This window comes from Tursiops truncatus, chromosome 14 (genome assembly GCF_011762595.2).
Source record: "Tursiops truncatus isolate mTurTru1 chromosome 14, mTurTru1.mat.Y, whole genome shotgun sequence".
Classification (NCBI taxonomy): domain Eukaryota; kingdom Metazoa; phylum Chordata; class Mammalia; order Artiodactyla; family Delphinidae; genus Tursiops; species Tursiops truncatus.
Window position 1 is genome coordinate 28,968,594 of NC_047047.1, and position 18,766 is coordinate 28,987,359.

The 18,766-nt window shown below is 33.9% G+C and overlaps 1 protein-coding gene across 8 annotated transcripts in view; it reads right to left on the bottom strand.

Annotated features, from left to right (window-relative positions):
- ZNF638 (zinc finger protein 638) overlaps positions 1–18,766 on the bottom strand; it is an 84,042-nt gene that overhangs the window by 11,183 nt on the left and 54,093 nt on the right. For 7 of the 8 annotated variants that reach the window (XM_019942798.3, XM_019942795.3, XM_019942792.3 and 4 more), the window contains 10 exons: positions 18,207–18,278; positions 17,090–17,176; positions 16,745–16,813; positions 16,274–16,314; positions 14,390–14,521; positions 12,377–12,505; positions 10,431–10,472; positions 9,792–9,926; positions 8,382–8,507; positions 4,034–4,071 (listed from right to left, as the gene is read on the bottom strand). In XM_019942798.3, coding sequence (XP_019798357.1) covers positions 4,034–4,071; positions 8,382–8,507; positions 9,792–9,926; positions 10,431–10,472; positions 12,377–12,505; positions 14,390–14,521; positions 16,274–16,314; positions 16,745–16,813; positions 17,090–17,176; positions 18,207–18,278 — 871 coding nt within the window. The remainder of the gene's footprint in view (positions 1–4,033; positions 4,072–8,381; positions 8,508–9,791; positions 9,927–10,430; positions 10,473–12,376; positions 12,506–14,389; positions 14,522–16,273; positions 16,315–16,744; positions 16,814–17,089; positions 17,177–18,206; positions 18,279–18,766) is intronic. The other variant, XM_019942794.3, reaches the window with a different exon arrangement.

Below are 18,766 nucleotides of genomic sequence, written 5' to 3' on the forward strand. Positions count from 1 at the left end.
TTTATGGTTCGCGAAACTAACGATCCATGCATTAAAATTTACAATTTTATAAGTGAGCCTTACCTAAAAGGAACAGAAACTGATAGGCCACAGTTATCTTAACCACGTCACCTCTTTCTTTTGGATGTGAAACAGATTTGTTTTCAATTTCCCAAGAACTGTATTTATTAGTAATACTTAAAAGAAAACTTTCTTTGGAAATGTCTTTTAAATACTCTGTTGGAGATTTAAAGTTAGAGGCAAAGCTGATACCATCACCTTAACATAAACATGTATTCTTATTATAAAGTATGTGCCTTTGGCTATATCACAAGAAGAAATTTGTTAAAAGAAATCCTTCCAGTTACAGAGACTAATTTAAGATTCTAATACACAGCTTAAAATTTTAAGTCAAATTATTTAGAAGAAATGGAGGAAATACATGGCAAATACATGCAACTGATCTAATTCATCAAGGTCCTCCCGAATCCAACATAAAAATAAAAGTGTGCGATACAACTATTTTCACTGAGACAGAGACAGAATAAACTGTTTTTATATTAATGCTCCATAGATAAGAGATTATCCTGAATAGTAATAAGGAAAATCTTAGCTTCTGAAGACACATCCAGCACGCTGTCAACACAATAATGTTTAACAAATACATCTGCTTAATTACATTAGAAGGTACAGCTTGGAAAAAGACTCCAGAAAGTGATCCTGCCATATCAATATCTCAGTGTTGACTTTTTCCTCCTACTCTTCAAGGAAGGAGGGGATGAGACATCCCTTTTGATATGCTTCTCAAACGGTGGCTATATACTCTTTAGTTACTGCAAGATGGTGTCCGTGTCCTGAGACATTAATAATATTTCAGAAGTTTGGAAAAAGTGCTACCACATCAGGGTCTAATCATATGAGCCAATAAACTATTCCTCCCTCCTCCAATGATGGTTAAGTTTAAACTTCCAGAGGAGAAAACTTTTCTAAGAGATCAGAGAAACACCTCTTAAAGAAAAGCCATTAAGGCAAAGAGTTTGAGGAATTTATTTAAGTTAAAAAGTCAGTAACCATAGACCTTTATCAAATAATATTCTAGTCAACTGTATAAGCTATCCTTTGTATGCTGAAAGGGTTTAAAGGTTTGTATTTGAAATGATTCACATCCCTTATATTAAAAAATACCAATGGGGGCTTCCCTGGTGGCACAGTGGTTGAGGGTCCGCCTGCCGATGCAGGGGACATGGGTTCGTGCCCTGGTCCAGGAAGATCCCACATGCCGCGGAGCGGCTGGGCCCATGAGCCATGGCCGCTGGGCCTGCGTGTCCAGAGCCTGTGCTCCACAACGGGAGAGGCCACAACAGTGAGGGGCCTGCGTACCGCAAACAAACAAACAAACAAACAAACAAAAAAAACCAATGGCTGATTTTTGGTGTTCCAAATTCTTAGGAAAAGTAAAAAAAAAAACAAAAAACTTGCTGCCAAGCACAAGTATGACAAAGAAAAAGTTGTGATATTCAGTTAAAGCAGTTATGTAAATATTATTTCTCAAGAAATAAGCTTTCATTTTTAAGTTACAAGACTCATTTCCAATAATGAACATTAAATTCAAACTCCTGCCTCAGTACAGAACTGCATATTAACCCTAAAGGCTTTACAAACTAGAGCTATACAGAAACACCAATTTACTGGGCTTTAGAAGGAGAACAATGGAGATTTTGATTCCTGGCTCTAGGATATAGCAAGTCCTCCCCCTTCACCACATTTACAGTTTGTCAGTAAATTTAAAAAGCTGTTATCTTTTATATAAAATGAATCACTATGCAGTTTCACACTTGAAACAGACAGCATGAACCTACTTAGGAAAATGGCTTAATTCCATATTTGTTCTTGTGTGCCAGTCTTTTAAAATTATAGTGCTTTCTTCATAGGATTTATTTTCCAAAAATTAGTACCTAGTTTTCTGGCTGATATGGTAAAAACCTTCAGTGTTCATCAAGTTAGCCTGGAAAGTCAGTTTGAGACGTCAAATAAATGAAATTATTAACACCAGAGTATAAAAAACAGTCTTTTAAAAGAACAAAGAAAACAAAATCATATTCTGGAAACTGGACCGAAAAAGGATTCCAGGAAGGCTGGGTTCAGGATAGGGTTATCTAATTTCCCACTCCCCTGTCCTACCCCACCCCTCCATAAAACCAGGGTTTCAAAATCTTCAGAGAAGGTATATAGTAAAAGCTGGACATGAGAACAAAGGTTAACACCATACCATACACTTTCTGAGAAACTTTAGACTGAGACATAACACTGAAGATCAGTATTTATTTCAGAGGGCCACTGAGTACTGCCCAACAGTATTAATGAACTGGTGAACATTTATTTCCTCTTGCACCCTTACTTGGAGCCTTAATCATATGATAAATAAATAATGTTCACATGGGGGTTGGTTAAAACAGGGAAAATGTAGAATTTTATTAAATTATTAATATATCCATGTGAGATTTCTTTTAAAAAGGAAACAAATACTCTACATTAACTATAAACAAGAGGATCATGTTAACGAATTAGCATCCACAAGTGCTTAAAAAAAAAAAAAGGACCAGTATTTTCTCAGGATCAGCTTACTCCAATAAAGAAATGTGAAGTATTCAGCCACATCCCATGTCTTTTTTCTCTAATGTCATACAAGTCAGAAAAAAACTGCAAAGTGGGAATTAAGAAATTATCAGTGCTAGAACTTTAAAAATTAATAAGATTAGACAACTATTTGTAAATTCATTAAGACATATCTGATTTTAAAAGATAAGTGAAAACAGTGAAAGAGAAAATGACCAAACGCACACAGTAACTATGCTTTTGGACGTGAAAGAAACTGTCAAATGAAATATATAAAATGGATTTTTGGAAGAGCCTACTTAATTACCAGCCAGAGTTACTACAGCCAAACTGCAGGTCTATCTATACTACTACATGCAGCATTGTTACTTATTCAGCCCTTTGCGGGCTTTTGTAGCAAACACTGCTTGCTGTTGGTTATTACTTCTTAGGCATGTAAATATAATTGGTATGCTGATGTGCAACTTAAAAAAGTCTGTGTGGATACATATAGCCAACCTATTGCTTAAAGTTACCGATATATTTTAATGTACTCATAATCATCTTTATCATTTAAAAGTCTCATTTTATAAAAATTAATTACTGAGAAGAAAAATCTATAAGACATCCTGTTTTTCAGGCATCTTATAATTAGGCAGTATATCAAATAAAATAAACTTTCCATATTTAAACACTCAAACTCCTCTTTCAAACTGATAAGCTCTTACTACACTGACTAAGAAGTAAGGGTAAACCACTTAGTATGAAAGACAGAAAGAATTCTCTATCAGTGATTCCCAATGAAGAACAGTAAAAGGGAGGTTATTCATTGGTGGGACAAGGGTGGTGATAAGTGTGGTATTCATCAGGATGAGGAAGTCACTACGAACAGAATATACTATATGTGGTCAAAAAAAGTTGTGAGTTACCAGTTTGTATAGACTCTGAAGAACAACCTTTCAACCTCTGAAAATATAAAGCAGTGTACATATTATTTTGCTTTATACCAAAATACACACTAAATATTATCTTTCTGGTTTTAAAAACTCAATGAAAATTTAAAAGGATTATACAAACTTAAAATTTACACTGTGCCTATTTTGGAATAGAAAAATCTAACAAGAATATAATACTGATAACAGAGTTGAGCTGTTCAAGAGTCTTAGCAAAACATTTCATAAAGAAGGCAAATTTATATATTTAATTCAAACTGTGTGTACACATTCACTTCTCCTAAAAAAAAAAATCAGTAAATATCTGAAAGAGACCAAAAATAATAACAAAAAAAGCCCCTAGGTCAAACAGAGCCCTCCAAAAACCCCAAAACAAAAAACACCCTCATAACACTCATAAAAGATACAAACTTTTTGTTACTAGTGAACTACCATAAAATACAGAAATAATATTCAGTAATTAACTACGTACTATAAAAATTGTTAGCAAACTTAAAGCAACATACCTTTTTTTCCCTAGTTCTGGGTCTTTCTCAGCTTCAGCCTGTAATATAATTCCACATTTTATTAGAGGTTATTCTACTGGATTTAAAATATTTAACTCATCAATGCAGTGTTTTCAGTTCTTAAAATCTAAGCTAAAAAAAAAACCCCATACCTTAAAAATATATCAAAACAGATAGTTTTCAGTGTCCACATAACCATCAGCTTCTAGAATTTTTTTCCCATTTTTAGATAAAGATCTCTAAATAAGATTATACAGAATAAATGACACACAGAAATTAATGAGAAAAATAAGTTTCCATAATGTTTATAATAAATAAGAAAATTTTAACTTTAAAAGCCTGGAAATACCACCTTTTGCTAAGAATAAAAACAATCAACCTGAAATATCAACATATTTTTTGTGCAATTATTATTTTAAAAGACTTCTATTTATGAGAGACTAGTTGACTTAGAAAGCTTTCTACTCAAAACACATAGAAGTGCTGGACAAAATTTAACAATAATCCTTTTAAACATGAATCTGAACCAAGAAAGCAATGTCCTGGGGCCCAAAATGAAAGGAGGAATTAAAATTCAGTGCTTATGTACCAAGCACTGATCCAGGTACTTAGGATACATCACTGAACAAACAGCAAAAATATCTGCCCTTTAGAACTTATATATACTAGCTGAAGGCTTTTTCTGTGGGGAATCGTGTGCTGAGTTGAGAATTATCTTTCTCTAGATTTTCTCAGATTAAAAGCCGAGAATTATATTGTATAGAAACTGAATAATATTTCTAGAGAGGTTCCCGGTGGGGTGTTGGAGTCCCAGAGTAAAGACCTTCTTTACTAGGGTATCTGGTAAGGTATCCAGTCTACACTGTAATGGTATATAAAGAAAATTAAAGATGGCAGTTGATAAGTCCCATCCACAGTGCTTACAAGCGGTCTTCTCATTCACGGGAGAAACTTGTTAGAGGAAACCGAAACCGAAACCAACCTATATGATAGTAGAGAAAATCTATACCAGATACCTGTATTAGCTAACCTGCTTCTTTATTCATAAATTAATAGAAAAGAAAAACAAATGCACAAGAGAGAACAAATTAAGGATACAAAACTGACTCAAGATATTTCAGAGAACTGCTTTAAAAACAACTCTAAAGAATACTCTCTAAAAAATTTTTCTAAAAAAAAATTCAATAGGATATAGCATCCATAATATCAGTACAGGTGCTACTTCCAGAAAGACAGAACATTAAAATTTGAAGAGAAGAAATATTCAAAGATATAAGAGGAAAATTTTCCTCAGGTGAAGAAACACACTAATTTTTAGATTTCATAAATTCAATGAATAATCTAAGCAGGATATAGGAAGTAAGTCCCACACCAAGTTAAAACCTTGCTCACCGCACTAGCCATACTGATCCCTCCTTGGAATTCCCGAACCACCAAATATGTCCTTAAGGCCTTAGCTCTTGTTCTCTCTAAAAACCTCTTCTCTTTGATACCTTAGTAGAGTTCGCTCTCTTACTTCTTTCTTTCAGGTCTCTCAAATAACTCTTTCTCAGAGGGGCCTGACCACTCTAAAATTACACATATCCCCCTGTACACCCCGCCATCCAGCACACTCTATCATTTTTTCTTGATTTTTCTCCACAGCACTTCATAGCACTTTTTACCACCTCACACTACGTATATATACGTGTGTGTGTGTGTATTTGTGTGTGTGTGTGTATATATATAAAATAAGCTCCTTGAAGATTGGGCCATTGACTCCTCTGTTTACCAATGTATTCCAAAGTCTAAAACAGTGCTGGCATAGAGAAGGAATTAGATAACTATTTGCTAAATGAATTAGGAATAAACGCTAAAAGGTTTCAAAGAGAAAAAAAAATTACACAGAGGTAGGATTGGAATCAGCCTTCTCCTTAACAACACTGGTTAAGAAAAACAAAACAATAAAAGCAAGAACAATCTGAGCACAGAATTCTCCACCTGGACACACCATCAATGAAACATGTAAGAGAAAAATAAAGTCATTTCTAAATATGCAGGGATTTAGAAAGTTTACTGGCCATACATACTTTCTGGGAAAATTATTTGACAATATATTCTGGCAAACAGAAAGTAATCCAAGAGAGTAGGCGATACAGAGTCCAAGAAATAACAGAAGTAACTCAGAAGAGCAATAAAAAGAAAATCAAAGGTATATAGATGCTTTACAAAGCAAATGGCCATAAATTTAGAAGAGGGTGTCAGAAGGATAGCTCTAAGAAGAGAGCATATTCTATTCAACAAATAGTAATTAAGTTATGTGACCCGAGTAACATGAAGACAGTCTTCTTTTTTCCTTTCGACAACAAAAAACAACTCCTTAACTGTACAGGGAAGCCATAACCCAAATACTGAACAAAAACACAGCATCATTTTGAGAAAAGACTGCGAGTATAAGAGAGTCACTTCCAAGTGTGCAAATTACACGTATTTCTTTCTTTATAGAACCACTCTCATTACTAAATTCTGCAGTAAATATCTTCATAATCAAGATATCAAAAATGCAGGTACTGGGTTTCAGTACTTAGAATTATGCCTTCATACTCTGTATGCAAGGTAACTATAGTTATAGAATTAAAGGTTGTAACGTATTACATGTAGAAGTAACATTACAGGTAACGAATATGGGGGGAGGATATTGAACAGAGGGTAACACAGGATACTAATTAACTCATTATAAACATGGTAAATTAAAAACTGTTATTAAAAAAATCTGGGGGCAGGATTTATTTCCACCTCATAGTCTAGCTTAGGCTTTCATTACCTCTCATAGAGACTATTACAACACCTTGAAATTAGTCCACCTGCCTCTACTATCCAATTTATGATTTGTTAAATGGATATAATGGACATTATGTGACATGCTCAAGATTACAAGGCTAGCTTATCAGTGGTTGAGCTAATAAGTCTTTTACAATAAGTTAAATGTGCTCTTCAAGAATGAGGTTGAGTTAGGATGTGGGAAATAAAGCATTAATTTAGGCAGAAGTTTCATATAATTTCCACTTGTTTCATTTTCTTTAAGTCTAAGAATTTGGGACCACAATTCTGGAAGAAAAATTTCTGTGTAGCCTGTGTTTACTGTAATTCTGAACATAGTTGAAAGTAATAACTTGAAACATACCACAACACAAAGTTTTAAAAATACAATGTTCTGTTGGGAAAAAAAAAAAAGTTAAAAACTTCAAAAAATTTTCTTCTGAAATCAGGTTAAACAAGGCACATAAATTTGTGCTTAAGGACTTCCCTGGTGGCCCAGTGGTTAAGAATCCGCCTGCCAATGCAGGGGACACGGGTTCGAGCCCTGGTCTGGGAAGATCCCACATGCCACAGAGCAACTAAGCCTGTGCACCACAACTACTGAGCCTGCGCTCTACAGCCTGCGAGCCACAACTACAGAGCCCTGTGCCACAACTACTGAAGCCTGTGTGCCTAGAGCCTGTGCTCCGCAACAAGAGAAGCCACCACAATGAGAAGCCCGCATACCATAACGAAGAGTAGCCCCCGCTCGCTGCAACTAGAGAAAGCCTGCACACAGCAACGAAGACCCAATGCAGCCAAAAACAAATAAATAAATTTATTTTAAAAAATAAATTTGTGCTTAAATCAGTATCATGATGCATTCATTTACTTATAGGTGATCTATTTAATTTGGATTTAGATGGTGGAATTTTCTCTTTCTTGAGCTAGCACAAGAGTTTGGCAGATTAACAAAAACCTGCAGACACCAAATATAAGGCCCTATTTACCTCTTGCTATTGAGATACAATGAAACTATTAGAAAGAGAAAACATCTGAGTTTCAATTTAATTCTTTCAAAGGTAAACTATTCATAGTTTTCAAAGATTATTACTGTGCAAGCCAAGAACCTGTAAAATCTTCTTTCTTATAAAAGAAGAGAGTATAATAATTTAAACAAGTAAAAGAAAAAAACAAACTTTTAACAGGAGGAAGTCAAAACGGACTCAATCTAGACTGCATTCTGGAGATAATCATGCTATGTATATGGCATCACTCTGCACATATGTCCACAGTAAGCATCAGAATGAATATGCTACATTTTCTAAAATTACCTCAATTTATTCTCATTTATACAAATTTATACTGTTCCATAAATCATGAAAATTGGAATAATGATTGCAAAATAAATTTTTAAAAGAAACAGTATCTAAACTCAGAATGAGTTTGACTACTGTCCAAGAATAATTCTCGAAATCAGCTTCAGAGTGTATCTTCTAGCTTTGGGAGAATGATCTTTATGCTTTCCTCATATTCTAAAAGCACAGAAGTTGATACAAAATAATCTTACCTCTGATGAGTCTAGCTTTGGAGATAATGTGCAGATCAATACATGGTTACCTATGTTCTGTGGATTTTGCTTCAGAAAGCTGTACATTGACTGAGCAGATTCAGGACTATCTAACTGAAGAATTGCCTTTGGAAAAGACAGAAAAGTATTAATTACTAGTTCCTAAAAAAATTAAAAGTACAATTACCATAAGATCCAGCAATTTCATTTTTGAGTATATACTAAAAGAATTGAAAGCCAGAACTGGAACAAGTATTTGTACACCCATATCCATACCAGTATTATTCACACAGTCAAAAGGTAGAAGCAACCCAAGTGTCGATCAACAGACGAGTAGATAAACACATGTGGTACATGCATACAATGGAATATTATTCAGCCTCAAGAAGGAAAATTCTGACATATGCTACAACACATGCTGGAAGACATGCTAAGTGAAATAAGCCAGACACAAAAGGACAAAAATTGTATGATTCCACTTATATGAGGTATCTAAAGTAGTTAAATACAGAGACAGAAATTTAAATTGTAGAATGGTGGTTGCCAGGGGCTAGGAAAAGGGGGGATGGAGAGCTGTTGTTTAATGGACAGGGAGTTTTAGTTTGTGAAAATGAAAAAGTCCTGGAGATGGATAGTGGTGATGGCTGCACAACAACATGAATATATTTAAATGCCACTGAACTGACACTTAAACATGGTTAAAGAAATTTCTTAAACATGTCAAAGAAATTAGTATCTACTACTTGGTCAATTAGGTATTTTTTATGAAGCAAATACTGTCAACTTTGCTATAAAACCCTTTCTACCTTTCTAGGTAATACATGGTTGACCAAAATCTAATTTTCATGGACACGTCTGAATTAAATAGAGAAGATAGAGGGCACAGAAAACGTAAAGGGACTTTAGAAATACCTGGTTGACACCCTTTCATTTTATAAATAAGAACTAAAAGTGTAAACCAACTTAGAAGGTAGTTAAGGCTAGATGAACGTAAGTCTGCACTTCCCCAAAAGATAATGCTCTTTGCACGTATTACCCTTCTCCCTTGTGCAAGTTTTTATTTCCCCTTCAAAGTAAGAGTTCTTCCTCCTTCCTGCCAAAGCCCAGGAGAAAATATGATGGTATATCATAATTCTGCTAAGAGGCTGAATAATGTTTATAGGTGCTTCAGTTCAGAAGCTGAATTAAAAGTTACAGACCAGGGGCTTCCCTGGTGGCGCAGTGGTTGGGAGTCCGCCTGCCGATGCAGGGGACGCGGGTTCGCGCCCCGGTCCGGGAGGATCCCACATGCCGCGGAGCGGCTGGACCCGTGAGCCATGGCCGCTGAGCCTGCGCGTCCGGAGCCTGTGCTCCGCCACGGCAGAGGCCCGCGTACCGCAAAAAAAAAAAAAAAAAAAAGGACCTTGTTACCTTGTTTTTATTACTCATGTATACGTGGTGATCCACTTTTCCAAACTGAAGTCCAACACAAAGTACACACTGAAGTCCATCTTCTGGTAAGTTATCAAGATGTACAAATCGATCGTAAATTTTATCTACATTTGCCTGTAGTTTTTGTTTTTGTTTTTTTTAAAGAGACAGCACAGAAAAAGAGAAAAACAGCTAAAGTATCAAAGTGTAAAACACAGATTAACAATTTATTTTTCAGAGGTCAGGTAATGTCCTCTCCCAAGAGTAAGAAAATGACCATATAGGTAAAGATAGTGAGGTCTTAGTACTAGATGTGAATAATCAGTGAAACAATATACTAAAAAAGGAAGTATACTCTTTCTTCTATCAACATAATATGTACCCAAAACACTTAATATACCGAATATTTACCCAAGTCAGTTAACATGGCTCCAGAATCTAAAAAATATTGCACATTAGGACTCCTTTACCCTCTATTTCTTATTTTTACCAAGAGAAGACTCATCTGACATCTCCATCACCTCAGTATTTTAAAACTAGTGCTAAGATTTTCTTCAATTCTTGACAGGTGAACAATAAAACAACCAATGTTTCTATCAATTAAACAAGTGTACAAAAGCATTTAAATGCAAAACTCACCTCTGGGTCATTTTCTCTAATCAAGGTTGTAAATATAGCTTCCTAGAAAGGCAAACAGAGGAAGATTGAAGGTGTAAGCTCTTTCTTATTTGTATATTTAATTCGTCAAGATTTACTGATATAATAATCTATATGAATAAGCATTAAGAACTATTTCATAAAATCAGAAGTAAGCAAAATTTCTGTTCCTTCCAACAATCTTTCCCTCTTCCTAAAACAAGTTATCTAAGTCCCACCCTACCCACAGACTTTAATTCTTCCTAATCCCCTAAGTACATTAAAGACTAATAAGGTGGTACCATTTAGGGGAAGACACTCAAATTCATATACAAGGAATAAGAGATTTAATTTAGCAGACAGTAAGAGAATTCAAATTACACAACAAAAAGTCAGCTAAGCAAAATAGGGGATGAGGAAGAACAGAGATGTAGGCTAGTAAAAAAAACATCACAGGGTATTAAGTGTATAGTGATTTGGTGCTGCTGAATTATATAAAGAGGCCAAGACTGGCACAACACAGGGATGTCAAAGCTGGGAGAAGCTAGCTGATAAAAGGCTTAAATGTTTAGAAAAGGAACTTTATCTTATGAGACTATGGTTCTTAAATTTTTTTTTCTCTTCGACACTACTGATATATATAAGACCACCCCAGCAATTACATCACATTAGAATGATTCTCAGTGGAAGGCTTTTTCAAAATACATGCATTTTCAATGTTCATTACAGCACTATTTACAATAGCCAGGACATGGAAGCAACCTAAATTGTCCATCGACAGAGGAATGGATAAAGAAGATGTGGTACATGTATAAAATGAAATATTACTCAGCCATAAAAAGGAACGAAATAGTGACATTTGCAGAGATGAGGATGACCTAGAGATTGTTATACAGAGTGAAGTAAGTCAAAAAGAGAAAAACAAATATCATATAATATCACTTATATGTGGAATCTAGAAAAACTGTACAGATGAACTTATTTGCAAAGCAGAAACAGAGTCACAGATGTAGAGAACAAACATAGTTACCAAGCAGAGGTGGTGGGGTGGGACGAACTGCGAGACTGGGATTGACATATATACACTACTATGTATAAAACAGATACCTAATGAGAACCTACTGTATATCACAGTGAACTCTACTCAATGCTTTGTGGTGACCTAAGTGGGAAGGAAATCTAAAAAAGAGTGGATATATGTATATGTATAACTAATTCACTTTGCAGTACAGCAGAAACTAACACAATATTGTAAAGCAACTATACTCCAATAAGTATTAATTTTAAAAAATACATGCATTTCCACCTTCCTCTAGAGATTCTAGCATCTCTGTTTCATGCCTCTTAGCAGTAAATGTTTGTAGGCCACACAGAAACAATGAAGGGTTTCTAAATCAGTTTAATTTGAAGAGGTTTGAATTGTATGCCAGTCTCATGACTTTGGGAAAAAGGTTTTGAGGGAGATAAAACTGAAGGTAGAGGATATAAAGAATAACTATTTTAGCCGGCATTTTAAAGAGGTGAGGCAATGGTGAATGGGATGAAGAGGGAACAAATTCCAGAAATATTCAGGAGTTAAAACAGACCAGACCTAGTGACCAGCAGGTTATGAGAAATGAGAGGAAAAAATTATAAAGGTAACCTCTGGAATTCCAGTTTGGATGACAGATAATGGCAGTGAGATAAGAATAGGGTTCTTTACAGACTACCGTTTTCAACTTTTTCTTTCCATTCCAACATACATGAGGGATTGGATTCCCTCAATATGGAGGTAACTCTCAAACAATGAGATGGGCAACTATGGAGAAATATAGGAAGATGCTTTCTCAGTGTTTGAGAGAAAATATGTGACCCAAAGAAGAAAACTAGAAAACATAATGGACTATAATAAATCTGTTTTAAAAATTTAATAATATTCTAGTGAATAAGATGGTAAGTCCATTATTTACCTCGTCTTTTAAATTCATGTTGTCAGGAGCCATACTTATTGAGAGTTGATTCCCATCCAGTGATATTGGGAAGCAGGTATAAAATTTTACCATAGAATCTGCAGATTTTCTGTTTATTTCTATAAATGCCTTTTAAAATACAAATTATAAGAATGAAAAAATAAATCTTAAGTTACTTTTTCTTAAAAAAAATTTAATACTTAAAGAGTCAAATGAATTGAATAACTTAGTAAATGTTTTTAAGATAAAAAAAGCATTCCTTAGAACATTACGACCATAACCAAGAAATAATGAATGACTGAACTCATAAGGTAATACTAAAGAGAAATAAGAAGGGACATTGTAGTAAATGACACTAGGGAAATCTTATTTATCTTATTCATCACTATACCCTTTGTACCTAGAGCAGTATCTAGCATGTAGCAAACATTTAATGAACATTTACTGAGTAAATAAATTTAATGATGGACAAAATATGAGAAATATGAGGAATGAAAGAATCAAAGAATCATGTAATGGTTACCAAGTTATTTTTTATTTTGTTGTTTTCGTAAGTGTCAAATTGTAACTCCATACGTTTTGGTTTTAATTTTCATACCTGGGTAAGTAAAGAGATTGAACATTCTTCCATATGTCTGATAGTTAATGAGGTGGAAATAGTCCATATTTTTATTTATAGTTGTAATTTTTAAAAATAAATTCTCTTTATGTCATTTGCCAATTTATTTATTAAACTTTTAATATTTTATAGCATGTTTATATGAACCGTGTTTCTCATCTTACATATTTTAAATTTTTAATTTCCATTTTGCTTTATGTTAATTTTAGTTTCACAAATGTTTATATGACTGAATCTGATATTTTTCCATATAACATCTAGAAAAATATTAAATCTCCAAATAATTAAATTAAATTTCCAAATAATTCTACTCAACTCTAATCAAAACTGGGCACAAATAATCTAGATTTTCTGTATTTGGATTCTATATTTATCTACATACACATCCACTTTGGTATATGATGCAAAGTATGAATCTGAATTATTCATTCCCAGGTTCCCACAATTTCCCCCTATTTTAATGTATCATCACATAAAATTCTTACATTAAAAAATGTATTCTTATTCTTGTCCATCTCTAAACATTACAAATAATGTGCTTTTTAGAAAACAGCTTTATTGAAATACAGTTAACGTATCATAAAATTCACCTGTTTAAGTGTACAATTTAATGGGTTTTAATACATTTATAGAGTTGTGCAACCACTCAAATAATCTACTTTTAACATAAGGTAAAACTGCATATGACTACTTACACTCACTCTCCCCTCCTACTTTGTTTTCTTAAGCACACTTGCTTGACTCTCAAAAATCTCTAGTGATCATTAACTCCACTCCTTCCTATAGTAAGAACACTACTCCCCACCACTCTAACGGTGTTGTTTCCATTATTTAAACTTCCCTGAAATTCACTTCCTATAAAATACCTTCCAAAAGTTGTTCATTATTAACAATATTTTGTTTTGTTTTTAAATTACAAAAGCAATATATACTCATTATAGAAAACTGAAGACATACAGATAAATCTAGGTTGTTCTAAATACTGATGACTTCACTAGTCTGAGTCTGAAAATGGTTATTTCCCATTTGAGTATAACGGGTAAAAAAAAACAAACAGAAACACTAGTAAAGAGTGCTCAACAAAATTTTATAAGTTGTTTAAAAAACTTCGTATTAACATATTACAGACGTAAAGTATTTTCTGTTAAACTAAACGTTTGAGCATAACTTCAATGGGGAAATCCATCCTTCCCAACGTAAAACTACATCTGATTAGAATAATGTATTTTTAAAATAAAGGATTATCTGTGTTTTATATTTTAAAAATGCCTTAACTTGAGACAGCTTATTCTGAGGTGCTGCTCTTAAACCCTTTCGTCCTAGTTTTGTGAAGTTAATGTTTTTCAAAATGTGCTTGCGGACAACATGAATTCACAACTATTTTCAACTCTTACCTTTTTATGAGATGATAAAATCAAAATATCCTTTAAACCACCAAATGGTTTTACTAGGTTGTAAACTTCTTCAATAGAATATCCTTTATTAGGCAAATCAGAAATAAGTACCACACATATTTCTTCTGTTTCCTTCAAAACCAATTTAAGAATTGACATTAAAACTTAACTGCTGTTATATTTACTTAAATTTATACTGCAGATCATATGTTATGTTAGTATTTAAATTGTATTTAATACTAAATCTGATTAATTCAGAAGGCTGGTCTAAACCACCAATTAAAAACAAAACAAAATGCACTTTTCCACTCTTCTAGTACACAGAATAATTCAGTCATACCATCTGTCATCTAGTCAAGGTCTTCAGTTCTCTTCTGCAACCACTGCTTAAAAATAAATTTAAGAACACAGGTTTGCCTGTCTCTGACTACAGCTCCTTCCTTTCATGTACTGTTGCCATTCCTGTGCCTTGTGATGCTAAGATCCCCATGCTCCAAATTGGTGCATATTCTTTTACCTTACTGAGTAAAATAATCCCTTGCTGGCAATATAAAAAAGCTTACCTAGTCTCTTAGGATCCTTACCCCATAACCCAATCCCCACTACAAAGTAAATACTTTCATTTCTGCCTTCTCTTCTCTCAGATCTATTTTATTCTTCAAGATCACTCTCATAAATGCCAACTTTTCCTTTAGTGGATGTTGGCGAAATCCCCAAAGGCATAAATGTGGCAACTTGCAACTTTTCTTTTGGTGGGGGAAGGTGGGAAATTATAATTTTCATAAGCTAGTTGAGAATGATTTTTAACTAGCAAGTAAATTGTGTTCAAAAATGATTCCTGGGCTTCACTGGTGGCACAATAGTTAAGAATCCGCCTACCAATGCAGGGTACACGGGTTCGAGCCCTGGTCCAGGAAGATCCCACATGCCGCGGAGCAACTAAGCCCGTGTGCCACAACTACTAAGCCTGTGCGCCACAACTACTGAGGTTGTGTGCCACAACTACTGAAGCCTGTGTGCCTAGAGCCCGTGCTCTGCAACAAGAGAAGCCACCGCAATGAGAAGCCTGTGCATTGCGACAAAGAGTAGCCCCCGCGCGCCACAGCTAGAGAAAGCCCGCGTGCAACAACGAAGACCCAACGTAGCCAAAAATAAAATAATAAATAAGACGAATAAATTTATATATGTATTAAAAAAAGATTCTTTCTAAAGTGCAGTAAGTAAATCTAAGATACTCTACTGGTGTTTTACAATATTCTTCTTAAAACAAAACAATAAGTTAACATATACTACTTACTTAGTTACTACTTGAAGAATGGAGCAACCAGTCTAAAATAAACTTACCCTGAGCACCTGAAGGATCTCAAGATCTTAACCAGTAAAGTCTAAATTAATGAAATCTTAATATATTCATAATAACAGATATAAGCACATGAAAACAATAAAGTGAACTTTATGCCCTTCAAATAGAACTGCAAACTCCACTTGCTCCTCTAAAAACACAAAAAATAAATGGTATTCTAAATACTAACATATCTAAATACTAACATATCTCTAATTTGCTTCTAAGGAAAAAGAAATTTCACAAAATTCCATGGGTTCTAATTTGACAACCTGTTATCTATTCAAAAACCCAACTGGCCTAACATTTTCTTCTCAGTGAAAAGTAATCCTCAATAACATGTACATTTACTGATAATCTGCACCTAAATTTTTGTAACTCAAGATTTTTTTTAACTCAAACCATATTTTAGAAGTCTCCAATGACCAGGATTTTTCACCATACCAAATCTGTGTATTTTTTACCTAGGTTTATAGTAAGAAAAATACATTGTGTCAAAATTTCTTAAGTTTTATAAAAATAAGTAAAATATAAAAGCTGACCTTGTTAACTGGTTCATTTTCTGTAGCCTCCAAAGCAGCTTCTTAAGATACAAAATAAAATAAGAATTCATGCAGATATACTTTATTTATCAAGATCCCACTTTATTCCACAATGGATTAAATAGTAGCTACATGAAAATGTATACAGTGGGCAAAAGACTAGAGAATTTAAGTAGGATATAGCTACATAAGTAACACTGGCTTTTCAATAATACATTCAGCTTTATTCTTTCTGAGAGCAAAATTTCAGACTAATCAAGAGACAAGGTGAAGATGTGAATCATAATATTCCTAATTTCACTTAGGTATGACTCTGGTATCGAAATATATACGTATATATATATATATATATATATATACACACACACACACACATATATAATATATATATATGACACAAAATTATTTTCCTAAAATTTAATTTTCTATCTTTAAACATAAAAGAACAAAATAAAATTTCTATTAACCTACCTGAAATAGTTTCTTTAGCACCATTTTCAGTGGCTTTGACTTCCACACTCGTCTTTATTTCAGAGTTTTCTGCATGAAATAGTCTGCTTTAATAGTCTAGAAAAATACACTAATATAATTAAACTAATGAATCTAGAGAGGAACTTAAGCTACTTTATTTTGTTACTTCAAGTCTCCTTAGGCTGACCTGATTTAAGACAAAGCTAATACAAGTTTTCCTTTGAAACACCAAATAATCCTTTTGAAGATTTTTAAGCAAAAAATTTTATTTCAAAATATACCTAGAGTGTATACTAATAGGATTTAATGAAAAGAAAGCACTGCATGACAGCATTTCAAGCTTACCTGGTACAATCACAGGTTTATTGGCGTCTTTGTATTTGACAATTCCAGCCTTTTTGACTTCTAGAGACTTCTTTCCACTAGATTTTGCTTTTAAAAGTAGAGTTGAACCATTATTCTAAGGGTCTATTCAGTCATTTAGCATGTTTCATACTAATATATTAGTAAATAAGTAGTTCAACTTCATTATAAAAGCAGCTCTTTTCCACATATTTATTTCCATTTATTTTCAGTGTCTGTTTACCAATAAGATTAAAAGCAAATTTAAACTGAGATACAACTTTTGTTGAGGGCTATTAATGATTCACAAATTATGAAATCCTCATGTGGCAAAAGTACACCATAATCACACACATAAAAATCATTATTTTATAACTTCCACAAAGATTCTTTAAAATTACATTAGTCAATTGGAAAAATATATTAATAAACGGATCATGTTATTTTCAACATGTTACAATTTAGTGTTCCATTTCTTTATGGAGGATACATCCTTGTAACATGGAAAGAAAATCTTTAAAGTAACAAGTATCAGAGGAATTTTACAAGCTGGGGAAGGTAATATGAAATGACAGCTCTAAAAAAATGAGTAAAAAAAAGATTAAACGGGGGGAAAGTGGCAGAGCAACCTATGATTATATGGCTGTCAGAAATGTTTCCTAAACAAAAATGTAACCGCAATGGCAGATACTGTCAAAGACCAAAGCATCAAAAAACACAAGTCCTGGGCTTCCCTGGTGGCGCAGTGGTTGAGAGTCCGCCTGCCGATGCAGGGGACACGGGTTCATGCCCCGGTCCGGGAAGATCCCACATGCCGCGGAGCGGCTAGGCCCGTGAGCCATGGCCACTGAGCCTGCGCGTCCGGAGCCTGTGCTCCTCAACGGGAGAGGCCACAACACTGAGAGGCCCGCGTACCGCAAAAAAAAAAAAAAAAAAAAAAAAAAAAAACGCAAGTCCTATGTGTGTCAGGTTCTAAATATCAAAGAATTATTTACTAAACTTTCCAAGATGTTATTACATACTACAAATTAAAACTTGCTTTTGATATCATATTTATTACATTCTTTAACGCAGAATTAAGAATAAACTTAATATAACCTCTCTTTTCCAACAGTCTTACCTGTTTTGATTGAAGCTTTATTACCTTTAGCAGCTACTGTTACCACAGATTTTACAGAACCCGCTGATTTCCCTAAATCACAAAAGCTTAGTCAAAACTGATTTATTTAACTAGTATCAACAATTCCCAAAGAACCTCACAAAGAATATAAGAGCAACAAACTATATTTTATTCAAAACAAAATGCTATCATCTTTAGGAACACAGGTCATTTGCTAAATTAGAAATGATAATTTCTTTAGGAAGAAAAATATCATTGAAATAAGAATTCACCTCCCCTTTGGGGTACTTAAAAACAGCGTTCAGGCAAGTTACACAGATCTCTAAATGTGTGTATCAACTTAGTAATTAGAAGCAAAATTACTAACCTCAAGGATATAAACACAATCCCATGATGCCTTTAATGGCTCCAAAAGCAGTTATATTGAGGACCTCCCAGCTCATGCTTCCTTGGCTCCCAGTTGATTAAAAAGCACTTAAGAATACCTACATCATTGTCAGGCCACATAAAGACTACTTTGACTCATTCCTAATGGGCCCTATCTGAACAGGATTATTTAA